This window comes from Lepus europaeus, chromosome 14 (assembly GCF_033115175.1).
Source record: "Lepus europaeus isolate LE1 chromosome 14, mLepTim1.pri, whole genome shotgun sequence".
NCBI classification, from domain to species: domain Eukaryota; kingdom Metazoa; phylum Chordata; class Mammalia; order Lagomorpha; family Leporidae; genus Lepus; species Lepus europaeus.
In genome coordinates this window covers 40,098,425-40,115,694 of record NC_084840.1, presented here as the reverse complement: position 1 = coordinate 40,115,694, position 17,270 = coordinate 40,098,425, and the positions used below count along the sequence as shown (strand labels likewise).

At 55.9% G+C, this 17,270-nt stretch overlaps 1 protein-coding gene across 3 annotated transcripts in view; it reads left to right on the top strand.

The window, feature by feature from the left end:
* The window catches only part of STUM (stum, mechanosensory transduction mediator homolog), a 175,357-nt gene extending 160,986 nt beyond the window's left edge, over positions 1–14,371 (top strand). The window contains exons 2-4 of one of the 3 annotated variants that reach the window (XM_062211343.1): positions 10,148–10,327; positions 12,478–12,486; positions 14,226–14,371. In XM_062211343.1, coding sequence (XP_062067327.1) covers positions 10,148–10,327; positions 12,478–12,486; positions 14,226–14,260 — 224 coding nt within the window. In that variant the 3' untranslated portion in view covers positions 14,261–14,371. Of the gene's footprint in view, positions 1–10,147; positions 10,328–12,477; positions 12,487–14,225 lie in introns of those variants that run through there. The other 2 variants (XM_062211342.1, XR_009867966.1) reach the window with 2 other exon arrangements.
* Positions 14,372–17,270: the final 2,899 nt, after the last annotated feature.

The window sequence follows — 17,270 nt, the reverse complement described above, 5'->3', positions numbered from 1 at the left end:
CCTGGGGACCTGGTATCTCTTCCCACCGCCAGCAGGGGAGCCCAAGCCTGCCATTTGGCTAAGAGCACTGCTGTGCTTGGTTAACTGGGAGCGATGCCACATTCCAGAGGTGTTTCGGAAGATTCAAGGGCTTTTGTCCCAGGCCTGGCATCATTTGTTTCCTGTGCCAAGTGTCTGCTTGCCATCTGTCCCCCGGATTACCGCTGGCACTGCCTTCTCTGCCGCCAGTGCAGGCCTGGGTGGTGGACATCCTCGCACAGTTGCATCTCAACCAGGACCTAGAATTATCTAGAATTATTCTTTGACCGAGATAATTTATTTCTGAAAATGGGGGGGGGGGGAGAAAGAGAGGAGAGAGAGAGCTACCTAGAATGCTGCCGTGGCAAAGCAAGTTTCATTTTTGCTTGATACACTGCAGTCCTTGTCCACATATGTAAATATTTTTAAGTGGTCCCTCCCCACCCCAGAGTTCACGCACTGCTTCTGCAATTGCACTTTCGAGTGCTCCCCCATCTCACCACAGTCATCACAGCTGCATTGGTTACTGGCTGCAGAACACTGTGGCCCTGGCTGGGTACCAAGCCTCAGCACCCTGAGGCTGACACGTCAACTTAGCAGTCACAGGAAGTCTTTTGTAAAGATGGCATGAAGAGCAGTGCAGGGGCCATCGGCCGTTATGCGGGCGGGATTCCTTGAGCTCTTCAGTTCCGTTTTCATGTTCGCTGTTAATGCAACCTTATTTGCCCGGATTCTGCCCCAGCGCTGCCCCTTGGGGAGGGTGATGCTGATGCCTCACCTTTCTTGTCTGCATGGGGCCCTCCTCACGCACCCAGATCACCCTCGCAGGGCTCACACTGTGTTCTGAGTACCTCACAGGGATTCGCTTAGTCCTCCTGTTGCCCTTGGAGGCAGGCGACTGCCATCACCTGAGTTCCACAGACGGGAAAGCTTCCCTGTGAGGTCTGGATCCTGGTCTTCTGGCACCAGAGCCTTTGTCTGTGTCCAGGGTCACCCTGCCTCCCTGCTTGGCCCCTTCTCGCAGAACCGGCCGCATGGCCTTGTTCTCTGCAGACTGTTTCTCTCTTGTGCTGCCCCCGGGTCCTCGACACCTTGGAGCCTGTCTTTTTGTTGTTCTTGAGGTACACAGGGATTTGGCCCAGCTCTTGGCACTCAGCAGGTGCTTCGTAAATGCTAGCTGAATATGTGGGAAAATGAATGGATGAAATGACTTGGGGATGATTTTCTGGAAGGGGCCCTGCTATGGTCGGGGTGTCCCCCAGAGGTCCATGTCAGTAAAGGTTGCTGCTGTTGGGAGGTGGTGGAAGCTGTGGTTAGGGGGAGGCTGGTGGCCTGTGGTCACTGGGCCACACTCCTAGAAGATAATTCTCACCAGGGGTGGTTATAAAACCTGATATGGCCTCAACCGCAATCTCTGCTCCTGGCTTCAGACAGCACCGCTTGTTCCAACATGTGCTCCCACCATTGCATTGCCATCTGCCACTTGCCGCATGGTTTTTGCCAGAAATTAGATGAAGCAGGTGCCGTACCCTCAACCCTCCAAAACCGCGAGCTAAATAAACCTTTCCTCTGTAGAAACTTAGCTGGCCCAGGTGTTTCTTGGCAGTCACACAAAGCTGAAGAGCACAGGGCTACTGGGCTACTATGACAGAACACCATAGACTGGGTGGCGTCCACAGCACACATTTCTCTCTCCCAGTTCTGGAGGCTGGGAAGGCTGAGCCCAGGGTGCCAGCATGCTTAGGTTCTGCCGAGGGCCCTCTGCCTGGTTTCTTCATCTAGTGGGGGCCTGGGGAAACCCAAGCATGTATGCAAGAGCACTTGGGTCTCTTCTTCCCCTTATAGGGACATCAGTCATATCATCCAGGCTCCAACTGAACTCTTGACCTCATCCAAATCTAATTACCATAAGCCCCACCTCCCAATAGCATCGCATTGAAGACCAAGGCATCAACATGAGTTTGGGGGGAAGGATGCCTTCAGTCCACAGCAAGGTGACATTGCCCCCAGGAACGCAGGCTTCCAGGCCTAGGTCAGGATTAGAAATGTTCTGCTAATACCTGTGATCATTTTCCTGATACTGTAAGAAGAACACAGAGTACACTGTCCTCCCACATACCTCGTGGCCACAGCCTGGGCCACCTGGAGACAGCTCTCTCCACACTCCCAGTGGTCACCCACATATGATTGTGAGCTCCCACTGGCATCTGGCACACCTGGGCTCACGTACACAGGTGCTGGAGGCCCGATGCAGCCTGGCTCCCATGGCTTGGGTCAATAAGAAGAAAGGACTAGATTTTAACAAACTCAATGCTGAGTGCTTGGTAGGCATTTCATGAAGGTTATTTGTGACCCAGGACAGTGGAACCAGGCTCAGCCATGAACCTGAGTGTCTTAGCTTAGTACTGTGGATTACAGACACTAAGTGGCTGTTACCAAAAGATAAAAATATAACAAATGCTGGTGAGGGGGCGGGGGCAGGGCAAAGGAAACTCTCATCACTTTGGGTGGTACATGAGTTAGTACAGCCATCTTGGAAGACTCCTCGAAGAACTGGAAGCAGAACTACCACATGACCCAGCGATCCCACTCCTGGGTGGATAGCCACAGGAAAGGAAAGCAATGCATTGAAGTGGCACCTGCGCTTCCATGTCTCCTGCAGCACCATTCACAATAGCCGAGAGTGGAACCAACCTAGGTGTCCTAGTAGATGCCTGGATAAAGGAAATGGTATGCATACGGGCACTCTTACTCAGCCACAGAAAAGAATGACTGTGTCATCTGCAGCAGTGAGGACAAACCTGAGGACATTGTGTTAAGGGAAATGAACCAGGTACAGAGAGACAGATACTGCATGTTCTCACTCATGTGGAAGCTAGACACGTTGATCTCATAAAAGTGGAGGGGAGAATAGTGGTCTCGGGAGGCTGGGGAAGGTGGGAAAGACGGAGGAGAGGGAGGGTGGATAACAGGTACCAAAATACAGCTAGGTAGGAGGAATATGTTCTAGTGCTCTCTATCAAGCAGAGTGACTGCAGCTGGCAATTTACTGTACATTTCAAAATAGCTGGAAGAGAGGACTTTTAATGTTCCCAGCACAAAGAAATGAGAAATGTTCGAGGTGATGGAAAAACCAGTGCCCATAAGTGGCCTATGTGCAACGAGCTAGCTCCCCATGCTCCATAAAATGTGCACCCTTATTGGGCATCAGTGGCCTCGGGGTCCTGCTCTCATTCCTGCACTGCCCCCACAAGCACCTGCCCGCTGTCCTGCAGGTGTCACCTTGTCAGGTTGCAAATTCTAAGGGGGCTGGAAGCCCTGCCATCCTCTCCAACAAGTGCCAGTGCCGAAGCCCTTCCAGTCTCTCCGTCTGCCCAACTGCTCCCAACAGGGACCTGTGGGAAGGAGACAGCCCCGGTCATTACACAACCACCCCCTCCCTTCTGCCCCACCTCTCCACCTTGCTCCCATCCCGGTCGCCTCAGCTCGCCCTTACATCCCAACCCAGAATCTGTCCTAGCAAGGCTGAGAGCCTTTGCATGTGGTCGAACACCTGGGGAGAGCCCCTGGAGAGCCCTAAGGTATCCAGTTCCATTCTGAGGCCCCCCCCCAGCCCCTTTCCCCCTCCCTCCAGGCTGGGAGCTGGGCATAGAACTCCGAGGGGGAGGCTGTAGGCAGAGAGGTTTGGTAACAAGCGCGGGAGGCTGATGCAACGCCCAGAGCAGTTACAATTAATTATCAGCTCTAGCCTGACTTAGCCTGCAGTGGGTAATCAACCTGATGTCAGGTGCAGGCGCTGCGGGGTGGGGGTGGGGGAGGGAGCTGGTCTCATTCTCTCTGTCCTCAGTGGTATTTGTGGCAGCTGCGGAGGCTCCCCACCCCCTTCCTTTACAGCCCTTCCTGTGGGTGGGTTGGAAACCAACTGCGGCCCCTCCTGCCCCTCTGTTCTGTGGCTACCTACAGAGGTGGCCCCTGGGAGCCCACCACAGCCCTTGTGGCTCCTCAGTCCTCAGCTCGCCAGGCGATTTCCTGAGACGCGAGCTTTTGCCCTGAGCTGGCACCTTGTGACTGGTGAGCGTAGAGGACCCTGGGTGTAGGGTAGCAGTGGGGGCCAAGTGTGAAGTTTGGAGCGCCAGACACCTCTGCTGGAGGACAGGAAGCCACATGCCTGGAAAGCTCTCAGTCATAACAAATTCACTGCCCGTCTCCGGTGCATCAGAGCTAGATCAAGGGCGGCTGTGAGCTGCCGGTGGCAGGCACGGACCCCCACTTCCTGCCCCAATATGCTGGGGTGCCAGCCACATGCTGACAAGCTGCTGCGTGTGCTGAACACCCTTCGCAGGCCCTCGCTGCCGCTGGCTCAGGGATCGGGGTCCAAGGCGCTGGCTGATTCCTTTGGGGAACTTTCAGTGTGTTTAGCTTGATGAGGGTACCAGAACCGCCATGTGGCATCCTGCGCGTTCTCCGTGTCCTTGCAAGCTGCTGGCCAGGTGTGGGGGCTGCATTCCATCTCTGGGTGGAGGTGGACATCTTGGCCCAGTTCCAGGGGAGACACGGCCTCCTTCCTGGCACCTTCCCCTCTGCCTCGCTCTGTCTTCTCCCCGCGCTCCATCCTGGAGTGCTGGAGCTGAAATGATGACAGTGCCTTCCCACGGTGCCACGAGACCCAAAGCTTTCTGCCCGGTTTCTGGAGAAAATGGAGCTCCAAGGAGTCAGTGGGGAAGAGTCTGCCCAGCACGTGCCTGCTCTGCCCCAGGACCCCGGCCGCGTCTTCTGCAGCCTCCTCTGGCTAGCACAGGCCATGGCCATGGGCGCCTGTTTACCTCCAAGGCCACACTGGATTGCGTTCCTGGGACTTCTGTCCAGAGCATTTGTGAACTGCAGCCTGGTCGCTTTCCTCTTCCCAGTGCTGAGCAGATGCCGACCGGGCCTGCAGGTGGCGTGGCCCAAGGAGCTGGACTTCTAGCACAATCCCATGGTTCCTCATACCTCCTGGCCAGTTTTGAGACACAAAGCTTCATAGGATTGAGTTGGACCCGGAGTGTGACCTCCCATTCACTTCATGCTGGCAGTGGGACCTATTTCTGAGGTTTTGGCTTTTCCTTCCAATCGGGCTGTGAAGTCCAGCCCAGGGCTTCCTTACATCTCCTTCTGGTCCCCAAAGCTCTCATTCTGAGCAGTGCTCGCCCTGCCCTCCCTACACGAGCACTGGAGGGTGGTGTCCGGGCGTAAGTCACAGCCACTGACACTAGCACAGCTGGCTGCAGCTGACATCTGGGATCAGACCTGACTTTCGGAGACACTGCTTCAGGAGCAAGCCCTTCTCCCCCTGGGTTCCAAGAGGCCTTGAGATCTCCTCGCCCAACCCAGCACCATCCAGCGCTCCTAGGGGAATCCTGCGGGTAGCTGCGCCCTGGGCCACCCCAGGCCTCCGTTCCCTATTCCGTGGGGAGGCTGCCACAGCCCCTTCTGCCACTTCTCCTCTTGTGCCCGATGGAGCAGGAGCCCAGCTCCAGGAACCCTCCCCAGAACTCAAGCCCAGAGATGCCATTTGGGGACTTCCTGTACCCTTTCCCTTCCCCATGGCCTTGTCTGGGGCCTGAGCCCTGAGTTCCTTGGGGAAACCACTGACTCAGGAACCAGTGTGGCCCGTGAGGCTATGGCTGTGAGGGCTGGCTGGGCTTGAGCCCTTGCCATCACTCTCCATTTGGTCGGGGAGCTTCCTCAGTCTGTCCCCAGCTGCCTGTCTTTCCCAGGTCACGGCAGGGTGTAACAGGTGTGTGTCTGTCGACCAGCTGTCTTAGAACTCACTGACCCTGGGGGCTGACAGTACAGTTCATTACCATGATTTTCCTTGTGCCAATTGGTGTTGGCCAGGCCCCGGCCCCTCCAGGTACACCGCCTCTGTGGCAGAGGATGACCTCTCGGCTCCAGCACTGAGACATGTCGGGAAATCTGTTGGATTGAAAGGCCAGATGCAGAGACCAGTTCCCAACAAGGCTGTGTGACGTTCTGGTCCTGTACCTGCAAGGCTAATTCCTCTCCCTACAGGGAGGATTCTCACATCTATTGTCCACTAGTACAGCTGGGGAATGCTTGTCTTATTCCCGGACCCATCCCTTTGCCTTTGGGTGGCCAGCAGGTAGGAGCCTAGAAGATGCATTTTTGTGGCCCTCTGTTTGATGGACATGCTGTTTTTGGAAAACCTTGCCTTGGATCCACATCCCATTTGATCAAGAATGTCCACTGATGTCCTCTCTGGATAGATCCTCTCCCCTCTCATGCGGAGTTTCTCCCATTTCAGAAAGACTGGCCCTCACCCAAGGCCTGGGTCCCACATCCCAGCCTCTCCAGACCTCTGGCTGCAGCTCTGAGCCACCTGCCGGTCTCCAGTGGTTCCAGCTGGTCCCGCCCACTGGGCTTGGCTGCCGCATGTGGGCCTGTCGCCCACGCCTCTTCCTGTTTCTGCAACACCCTCTCGCCCTCTCCACTGCTCGTTCCACCTCCATCTCTGCTGTGTCTTCCTTTCCGTGCATACCCCTGAGATCTAGATCCCCCAGGGTCTGTCCTTGACTTTCTTCTTGGTGGTCATGTCCCCCACTCCCACCCCGGGGTGGCCTCTTTCCTTTCTGGGTGGTATCTGCAACCTGAAGCCCCATTTCCAGCATGCCCTTTGCCCCCACCATGTCCCATGTTTAACGCCTCCACCCTCAGCAGGGAGAGTGGAAAACAGGAAAACCAGATGTGTTCCGTGCACCTTCTCCTCTGTCCCAGTGTCCAGCAGACCACGCAATCCAAGGACGCCGCCTCCTTTGTCCCTGCAGGTCCTCCTTCCGTGCCTGCAGCCATGCTTCCCTGGCCCCGTCATTGCTCCCTGGGCTTTGGGCCTCACCTGTTCTGACCATCTTCGCTTTGGAGTCACAGCATGTGTTCTAAAATTTGAACTTGACCTTCTAGTTCCCTGGTTAAACTCTTCACGGCCGCTGTCCATGACCCGGAAAGGGGGGGGGGGGGGCAGCCCCCCCCCCCAGGAAGACCCTCAGGAGTTTTTCAAGTCTGACCTCTGCCGACTCCAGCCTCATTTTTTTGTTTTAATTTTAAAGGTTTTGTTTGTTTGCTGCGTATGAGCCAGCCTTGCTTTTCAGCACTGCCCTGCATGCCTTGAGCCCAGCTCCTCCCCCGTTCCGTGCTGTGAGTCCCGTGCACTACGGAGCCCTGGGCCACTGTCTCCAGAGGTGCTCTCTCCTCCTCTGCCTCCTGAGTGCCCACCAGCTGCCTGGAGCCCCTCGGCAGCCTGCTCTTCTGTGAAGTCTGTCATGCTGCAGCCACGCCCAGCTCATCGCTGCTCCTGGTGTGAGTGGCCAGTGTCGCTGCCCGAGTGTGAACTTGCAGTGGCGGTGCCAGGTCCCCTTCGTCCTCCTGGACTCTGGAGTGCCAGGACCTTGGCCAGCATGCCGCTGATGCTCCATGGAATATGTTAGAACTGACACCTTGTGGTTGGGTAGAACTCTGTATTTAACAGGTAAGACTCATTTAAAATCATTAGCATCTATACATATGAAAATGTGCTAACATCATTTTTTTTAAGTTTACTGCTGAAGAAATTAAAACATTGTTTTTACCTCAAGCAGGCAGTTTTTAAGAAATTCATGGGAAATGTATGTTATGAAAAAATTGCATGGATTTCAGAATTTGTTTGCACCAAATAGGCTTATCTTCAAATTCTGTTTTCCAGCAACTTTTTGGAGCATCCTTATAAACCAATTGACTAGATTTTCCACTCTGTGGTGAGTGCTACCATATATGACAAAAGGACTTGCCATCCTTGCTTCCTAATGCATGTGTGAACATATTATGCAAGTCAGTATGTGCATAACATGTTCCTAATTTTGTACATGTCCTATTATCATGAGCATATCAACGTGGGTGAAAGAGTAGTGACCACAAGGTCCCCCCGACACCACACACGTGGTCTCCTAAATAAAGTGGAGAGAGTGAGTGTGTGGCCGAATGGTTCAGATGCTGGTTGAGATGTCTGCAGCTGTATTGGAGTACCCAAGTTCAATACCCAGCTCTGGCTCCCGACTCCAACTTCCTGCCAATGCAAACCCTGGGGACAGTGGTGATAGCACAATTGATTGGATCCTTGCCACCCATGTGGGAGACCTGGATTGGATTCCTGACTCCTGGTTCGAGCCCTGGCAATCGCAGGCATTTGTGGAGTGAGCCAGTGAATGGGAGCTCTCCCTCTGTTTCTCTACCTCTCAAATGAATAGAAAATAAATAAATAAATAAACGCAGTGGTGGCCAACCCAGCCTGTCTTTTCCTAACATAAGCTGAAGTCTCTGCTAATGTGGTTCCTTTTGCACTGCCCTGGGCACATGGGACCCTCTGCTCTCTGTGACTAGCAAAGTCAGGATAAGGCCCATTGCTCTCTAACAGCCTCGTGACGTGTATAGCCATAGCAGTGAATGCATAGTTCACATCTGTGGCGCGGCTGGTATGAACAAACCTACTGTGCTCTATGCCAGTATGGCTGGCAGCTGTGTGCAGTACCAGATACCTGCTGGTGATACGTGACTGTGCCGTGGCTTATGTGTTTGCTATCCTATACTTCTCATCATCATTTTAAAGTGTACTCTTTCTCTTCATCAAATAAATAAATAAGCTGTAAGACAGCCTTGGGCAGGTCGTCCAGGTCACCACGGAGGGTGGCAGCTGCTGCATGCGGTTCTGCCCCTGCAGGCCTTGCAGTGGGACAGGCGTGGAAGTGGAGTGTGGTGACACTGAGGATCCTGGCTCTGCATAGGTCTAGGCCCATGGGGGGTTTCTTTGTCTTTGTTTTTTACACACACAAAAGCAAAGTTTCAGGGGGCTGGCGCTGTGGGACAGTAGGTTAATCCTCTGCCTGCAGTGCCAGCATCCCATATGGGCACCGGTTCTAGTCCTGGCTGCTCCTCTTCAGTACTGGCTCTCTACTATGCCCTGGGAAAGCAGTGGAAGATGACACAAGTGCTTGGGCCTCTGCACCCTCGTGGGAGACCCGGAGGAGGATCCTGGCTCCTGGCTTCAGATCGGCGCAGCTCTGGCTGTTGGGAAGTGAACCAGCAGATAGAAGACTTTTCTTTCTCTCCCTCTCACTGTCTGTAACTCTACCTCTCAAATATATAAATAAACTCTTTTTTTAAAAAGTTTCAAAAAAAAAAAAAGAAACTTTAAGAATACAAAAAGTGGGGCCAGTGCTGTGGTGTAGCAGGTAAAGTGCTGCCTGCGGTGCTGGCATCCCATGTGGGCACCGGTTCAAGTCCCGGCTGCTCCTCTTCCAATCCAGCTCTCTGCTATGGCCTGGGAAAGCAGTAAAAGATGGCCCAAGTCCTTGGGCCCCTGAACCTGCGTGGGAGACCCAGAAGAAGCTCCTGGCTTCTAGTTTTGGATTGATGCAGCTCTGGCAGTCGCAGCCATCTGGGGAGTAAACCAGTGGATGGAAGACCTCTCTCTCTTTCTCTCTCTCTGTAACTCTGACTTTCAAATAAATAAATAAGTCTTTTTTTTAAAAAAGAGTCTAATTTTTTTTAAAGAGGGATATAAATAAACTTTATTTTGCACAGCTGTATAATGTGGCTTTTTTTTTAAATAACAAAACAAAACAGGAAGGGGTCAAGGAGGCCAGCCTGCAGGCCATAAGTGTATGCCCTGGGGTGGTTCTCTGCCCCCAATTTTGCTCTCCTAAATTTGCCTCTTTGTCATCCCAGCCACCCCAGCTCCCTCCTCGGAACCCCTAGGTCCCTGGAATCCTGTTCCAGATGTGGCCAGCTGTCCTTGCAGGCAGCTGCCCTGCTGCTTCTTCACTGTGGGGCCTGCTTCTCATACGGCTTCTGGGGATCCAGGATGCTGCTGGGCCCTGGCAGCCCCATGCCGCACCTGGCCCGCTGACCTCTGTGCTTTGGAGATGGCAAGAGCTGGCCCGAGGTCTGAGCAGGGAGCGCCACTCAGAGGACAGGGGGCACACATGGGCCGCTTCTGTTGCAGTTCTCAGGGAGGGGCAGCTGGGCCCCAGGCAGCGATGGGCACGCAGGCCCCTTGGTCTCTGGGCACCCTCTCAAGACCATCTTCTCTGGCCTCTCGCAGGGACATTCGTCTCAGCTTTCACCGTGCTGTGTGGGGCCCGCACCGACCTCCCAGACAGGCACGTGTGCTGCGTCTTCTGGCTGAACATCGCCGCAGCCCTCATCCAGATCCTCACGGCCATCGTCATGGTGGGCTGGATCATGAGCATCTTCTGGGGCATGGACATGGTCATCCTTGCCAGTGAGTGGCCACAGGCCCCCTGGGATCGGGGATGGGGTGGGGTGGGGGGGCAAGGCTCGGATGGGCTTGGGAGGCCTTGGTGCTTGGCTGAGGTCTTGCTCACCACCAAGGACAGGTGCTCCCCAGAGCTCACAGGTGCCCTCCTCACTAGCACCTGTGACTGCTCAGCACAGGGTGCTCCCACTGCCACCCTCAACCCCACGCCTGGTCCACTCCCTGCAGGTCACTGTGAGCATGTGGCAGGTAGGGCTCTGCTTGGCAGAGAGCCAAGCCAGCAAGCATGAGGAAGAGAGGGTGGGAGCCCCTCTCCAGCGATGACACCTCGGTCCCTTGTCAAGGAAACAAGAGGACAGACTGGGTACCGGTGGCTGTGGCCTCGTGAGCTCAGCCCCCTGGACCTACCATGCAGTTCTCAGGAAGAAGACAAAGGCTGCTTGGTGCATTTGCCTGGGGGAAGCACGTGGCCGGACAGCACCAATTCCTCTTCCTGCCACCCCAGCTCTGAGTTCGGTGGCGCTAAAGTCTCATGATTCCCCCCACGTAGTGAGTGGGCCTTTACCAGTCACCTCAGGCAAACTGGATCCAGACGCAGGTGCTTGGTGTAAGGGCATAACTTGCAAAAGCAAGTTCGCCCAGGACTCCTTGACTGCCCCATTTGAAACAGCCTAGCGAAACCTCAGACAGCTGTGGTGGTCTCCCTGCACCACCGTCCCATGCTTCCCCGCTGCTCAGTCCTGGGGACCACTCTCCTGGCGTACTTTGCCCTTCATGCCACCTCCCACCCTGTCCTCCTCCTGGTGTTGCACCTGTCAGAGCCAGAGATAAGCCATGCAGGGGAAGGAGAGCAGGGGGCAGGAAGGGAAGCCAGAACTCGGGAGCCCTCCAGTGGGTCTGCAGCTCACTCAGCCTGAGTTCAGGACCCTGTGACAATCCGGGATCTAGGGCACACACCAATGCCAGAGCCAGGGTCAGTGACCAGTCAGGCCACTGGCCAAGGGAAGATGCAGGTACCAGAGCTGCGTGAGGCCCTCAGAGCCAGTGGTTTGGTCAGACAGGCTGCCAGAAGTGGCTCTTCTGGGAGCAGAGGGCAGGGAAGGAAGTGAGTTGGCCGCACTGCCAGGGTACTCCAGAGTCAGAGCAAAGCAGGCAGACGCTGGGCAATCGGGCAGCCAGGTGGAAGGGAATATCTGGCCTGGCAGCATTGAGCGCTGTGAGCAGTGGTGAGTGTGTGTGTCCCACGGTGACCTGTCTGTCCTGGGGACAGCTGGATGGGGCTGTTCTTTCTGCCATCACTCCAGGCCCGTCCTGTAACAACAAAGACACCCGGCAGTTCTAACAGCACAGGTTGATTCTTCTGTCCCTGGCGTCATCCAGGTGTCCTCAGCAAACACATCACCCAGGAAAACCCCCACGCGGGGAATCGGAGAAAGTACAGGTGACAGTACCAGTTAAAATTAGGAGCTTGTCAGCCTGCCATGGTCCTGGGTCAGTAAACACTTGGTAGCTCTTGCCACACACATGGCAGACTTTGCTAATCAATCAGGACACTTTCTGCGGAGCAGTCTCCCATTTGCTCAGCACAGGGCTGCAGGCAATCACTGCCAATCAGCCCAAGATGTCTGCACAATAAAACCTACTTGCCCTCCTGGGGCCTGGGTCTGCCCCCAGCATTAGGTTTCCTATTTGTGGCTCTTGACCACAGACAGGCCTAACCACGTGGCCAGCAGGGGCACCGTGGCAAGGGGAGGCTGCTGCAGCCCAGCCTGTCCTGCAGCTGTCCTTTCCCAAGTGCACCCTGGATTCATCTCCAGGCAACCGAGAGCAGGAGGGGGGCAGCAGCAGGAGGTCCGCTGTCTTTGGGGGATCTGAGCAGGCCTGAGACAGAACTTGTCAGCATCAGTGGGAGGGGAAGCCATGTCCATCCACATGGTGGGCTGACTGCAGGCCAGTGGCCAGCCCCTGCGCACATGGAGGCTGCTTGTCTGAGAGCCTGGTTGCTGAGAAGCCACTGGCACAGCCCTGTTCTGGCCCCTAGACCCTCTGTGGGCCCTCCATCCTTTTACATTTTGTATGTCCCTGTGGCCTCTGTTTTCACTCTTTCTCTTTTTCTCCTCTTCCTCCTGCTGCCTCGCCTCTCTGTACTGCTGCAGTTTCCCAAGGTGAGTCTTTGGTGGATGTACACCTGGTGCCTGGGGCCCTCCCCTCCCCTGGAGCCTCGCCCCTACACACACACACACACACACACACCCCTGCCTCTCCCACTCAGCCAATGGGCTTTTCACATTTTGGGGAAAAAATTTTTAGAAAAATCACTAAATTTTATTTATTAAAAATTCACTTGAAAGAGAGACAGAAATAGGCAGATCTTCCAACTGCTAGTTCATTCCCCAGATGCTCACAACAGCTGGGGCTGGGCCTTGGAGTCAAAAGCCGGGAACTTAATCCAGATCTCTCACATTGAGGGCAGGGGCACAACTACTTGAGCCATCCCCTGCTGCCTCTCAGGGTGCAGGTCAGCAGGAAGCCGGAACTGGAAGCAGGGCCGGGTCTCACCCAGGCCCTCTGATACAGGATGTGGGCATCACCAGTGGCATCTTAACTGCTGCACTAAGTGCCTGCCCCTGTATTTGGAAAATGTTTAAACATAGACAAAAACAGTGTGCCTGGTATAATGAGTTGGAGATGCCCACAGCAGCTGCAGTTCTGATCAGTGCATGGACACGCTTCCCTGGTCTGTTACTCCCATCTCTCTCCCCCACCCACTGCCCAGCCCTGCATTATTAGCATCTAAAGTTGGCAAAGAATCTGCTAAATGAAGAGAAGTTCAATAACCTCTTCAGGCTACGAGAGCTGACTAATAGGCGGCAGCCACTCAGTAAATTCCACTCATGTGGCCAGTGATGTGGCATGGCAGGCTAAGGTGACACATAGGACACTGGTATCCCACATCAGAGTGCAGGTTCATGTCCCGGCCGCTCCACTTCCTATCCAGCTTCCTGCAAATGCACTTTGGAAAGCAGCAGATGATGAGCCAAGTACTTGGGCTCCTGCCATCCATATGGAAGACCCGGATGGAGTTCCTAGTTCCTGGCTTTGGTCTGGCCCAGACCTGGCTGTTGAGGCCATTTGGGGAGTGAACCAGTGAGTGGAAAGACTCTATGTCTATGACTCTGTCTCTCTCTCTGTTACTCTGCTTTTCAAGTAAATAAATCTTTAAAAGAAAAAATTCTGCTCATGTCATTTCAGCCATAAATATTTCAGCAGATATCTTAAGAAAAATAACATGAACACAATCCCCATTTACACCCACATAAATTAGCAGTCATTCCTTAGTACCAACAGTGTTCAGATTTTCCCAAAGATCTCATAGTCATTCATGAAGTTTCAAAGGCTCCCAGTCCTTGGGCCCTTCTCCTGTCTCCGCAGTCCAGCTAGTTGGCCCTGCAGAGATGGTTACTCCCTCTGTGTGCTGACTTCCTCTTCCGTCCTCTTTGTGCACCTGCACCAGATGCATATCACTTAGGAAAGGCTTCCTGGCACCTCCTCCCAGGGCTCTGCATTGGGAAGCCATACCGGGCCAGGCTGGTGGGGCCACTGTGGTGCAGGGGCTCCTTGAGTGTGAGTACAGGAGCGCATCTTCCAGGCCCACTCCAAATGCCCCCACCCCCATTCATATATTCCCAAGATACCGAATATCCTACAACTCTTGATTCTTGATGCGTTCTTTGTTTGCTGTAAGAAGCCAGAGGCCTCGGGAAGAGGTGCCCTGGCATTACCAGTCACGCACACTCTAGCGTCAGTGAGAGCTCGTGCCCATGTTCTGGCCTGGAGCAGGTCCTGGGGAAGTCTGGGGGGCAGCCATGACTCTAACCATCTCTCCTGTGCTGCTTCTTCACAGGCTACAAGGAGCAGGGCATCCCACAGCAGCTGTGAGCCCACAGGAGCCAGCGGCAGAGTCCAGGGCCACAAAGACCTTTACATGTTCTCTTCTGCTCTTCTCGGATTTGGGGTGGAAAGGGGCTATTTTAAAAAATATTATTTATTGTGAAAACGCATCTGCTTTTCTGGGCAGGCTCTGAGGGCTGCCAGTCCCTCCTGTTCCGGAAAGCATTGTAGGCGCAGCACCCGGAGCGCTGGGGAGTGGGGTGGAGATGTCAGTGCTGACGGGGGGGCTGGGGTGCTCCAGCAGGCTCATCCCTGCCTGGCAGTGCCCACCGCCCACCACATGGGCACATTGGAGCTTCTGGGTTGGGCCATGGTCCAGGTGGGCGGGGGCTTGCAGGGAGGTAGGACTGTGGTGGTCCCCTCACCCTGCCTCAGAAACCTGGTGCCCCCAGTGTTTACTCTGTGGCCTCATGTGGGCAGCACCGCCCCGGGCCTCAGGGAGAGGATGGGTCCCCACGGGTGTCTCCGGGGCCTGCACCGCCAGCCGCCTTGGCTGTGCTTGGACCTTGTTCTCTGCAAGGCAGTGACTCCATCCCAGAGGTGAATGTGCTGGGACGGCCGGATGTTCACGCGCAGCACTGCCAGGGTGTGAGCGGCCACGGGTGGGCGCCTCCCACCTGGCCAAGTGACACTGTTTCTGGTCCACATCCCTTTCACCTGAAACCCTTGGGGCCAGAAGTGTGTGTGAAGTCAGAAGGTTTGGCGCTGAGAACGGTAATGTGAGCCACCGACCCGTGTGCTTCCTGACACTGCGGCACATTCTGGAACACCCCCACCCCACCCCCTGCCCCCGCCCCTGCGGCAGCAAGCCTGCGGATGTCCCTGCAGAGGAAGGTGGAAGAGGCACAGTCCCTGGGGGCCCTGAGTGCTGGAAATAGCCTCGCTCAGGCCGGCTCAGAGGGCGCTGCTGTTGGGGTGGGGGATCCTTACCGTCTGGAGCTCGTCGGGGCTCACAGCTGTGAGAGGTGCGTGGGGCTGGGACCTCTGTCTGAACGTGCTCCTTGCAGACAGACGGGGATACTGCAGGGATCCCTGCAGTTGCAAAGGGACCATGGGGCCAGAGAGAGAGGAGAGGCCAAGAGAGGTGGCGCAGGCTACTGTGGACCAAGCACCGACCTGAAACCAAGAGAAAGGAGAGCCCAAATCCCAGGGCCAGGATGACTCTGGCGAAGGAGGTGTGAACAGCAAGGACGGGCCCAAGACCTGGTTCCCACTGCCCCGAGCACTGGGTATGTCCGGCTTTGAGGAGGGCCTTGCCTTGACTCCCAGAGACTGGTCAGAATCGGTCAGGGCTGGAGAAGGGATGTGTCTGGCCACCTTGTCTGCCCGCTACCCTGAGGCCTCTCCACCTTCCTACTGGCTCTCTCAGCCTGGTCCTGCAGGGAACAGGCCTGGGGCTCCTTGCTCGCTAGAGGCACCCCTGGAGAAACAGACCCCCTGTGGCCACTCACCCACCCCGGGCACCCACCAGGGCGGGGTCTCAGTCCACTCCTTTGTTCTGCTGAGTGACTGCCCCCTTCCCCAGCACTGGCTGGGCTGCCCTGTTGGAGGACCCAGCCCTGTCTTCATCTCTTCCTGCTGCCTCTTCCTCCTGACCCCAGGCCTCGGTGGCTTCAGAGCAGGGAAGCTGATCGGATTTTATCCCAAACGCTGGGGCCTCCTCTGGGCTGGCAGCCCCCTGCTCAAGAGGCAGCTGCACCAGAGTACGGAGCCGCCCTGTAACAGAGCAAACAGCCTCAGCTGAGGGAAAGAGTGGGCTCAGCCCCCGGCCCATGGCCCCTGTGCCCGCCCCCTCAGTGATGACGGCCTCGGAGGGCCCACTCCCACAGGGAGAGAGGAGGATCGCGTTTTCCTGGCTTGGGCTGGGGGTGGCTGCTGAGGGGGTAGAGAAGAGATAGCAATTTATGTCGCATGTTTAGTGACAGGATCCAGACGCAGGTGGGCATGTCTTGAGTGGCAGGTATCACCGTGAGCCCCAGTGTGTGACGGCTTCATACAGGGGCTTTGCTCCAGGAGGGGCCTCTCCTCCCTGGAGGGCTGCTTCTCCAGGCTGGAGCACACACCAGCCTCAAAAGGAAGCCTCTTTCCAGGTAACAGGTGCGTAGGAGAAGCTGAGGGGTCCCCCCGCCTGCGTCTCTAACAGTGAGTCTGTGAGGGTTGCCACGTAGGTGGGACCAGCTCAAAATAGCAAAATAGCATCCTCTGGATCATCCCACTTCATCCAGTGCTCAGGGGCAGCGTGGTCTGAGCCAGCCCCTCCTCCTGTCAGGTGCACACCTGTAAACGCCACCCACCGTTGTTGAGCAGGGTCCCTGGGCCTGGCAGTACTCCATGCACACACACACCACTGGTGACCAGGCTGGGCCTCGCTGGGAGTCTCTGTGGACAGTGGGGCTGGTTGAGGATGGCCAGCATCCTGGAGGGGAAGCAGGGGGTGGAAGGCTCCTGGCTCCAGGCCTGGCCCCTCTGTCCTGTCCCTGGCCAGGTGCTGGTCCTGTGGGGCAGGGGTGCTGCTGCCGAGGCCCACTTCCCATTCTGACCCAGCAGGACAAGCTCCTGGCTTTGGCTTGGAGACCGGCTCTGGCTGCACTTGAGGGGAAAGAGGGAACATGCAGCGTGGGTCACAGCCCCCATGCTGGGTACTTCCCTGGGCACGTGCCAATCGTTCTGCCTCCTCTCCCCTCACCATCAGCAGAGAGCAAGCCAGAGACCCCAACACCTGGCCCAGAAGGGGCAGAGCCAAGAGTGACCAGGACTAGCCACCTGCACAACCAGTGCAGGCACTCACCGCGGCCCTGCCCAGAGGCAGACCCCTGGAGGGTCTTTGTTCCCCCTCCTCATAATAAGGCGAAACAAGAACCTCCCTGGGGAGAGCCATAAGGCCCCCACCCTGCTCCACCATGCTCTCTGCCCTTGCCTCTGCCCAGGCAGCCTGAGAGCCCACTCTCCCTCGTCTAAGGGCAGCCCAGAGGGGTGCCCTTGGTGAAGTTGTAAGAGG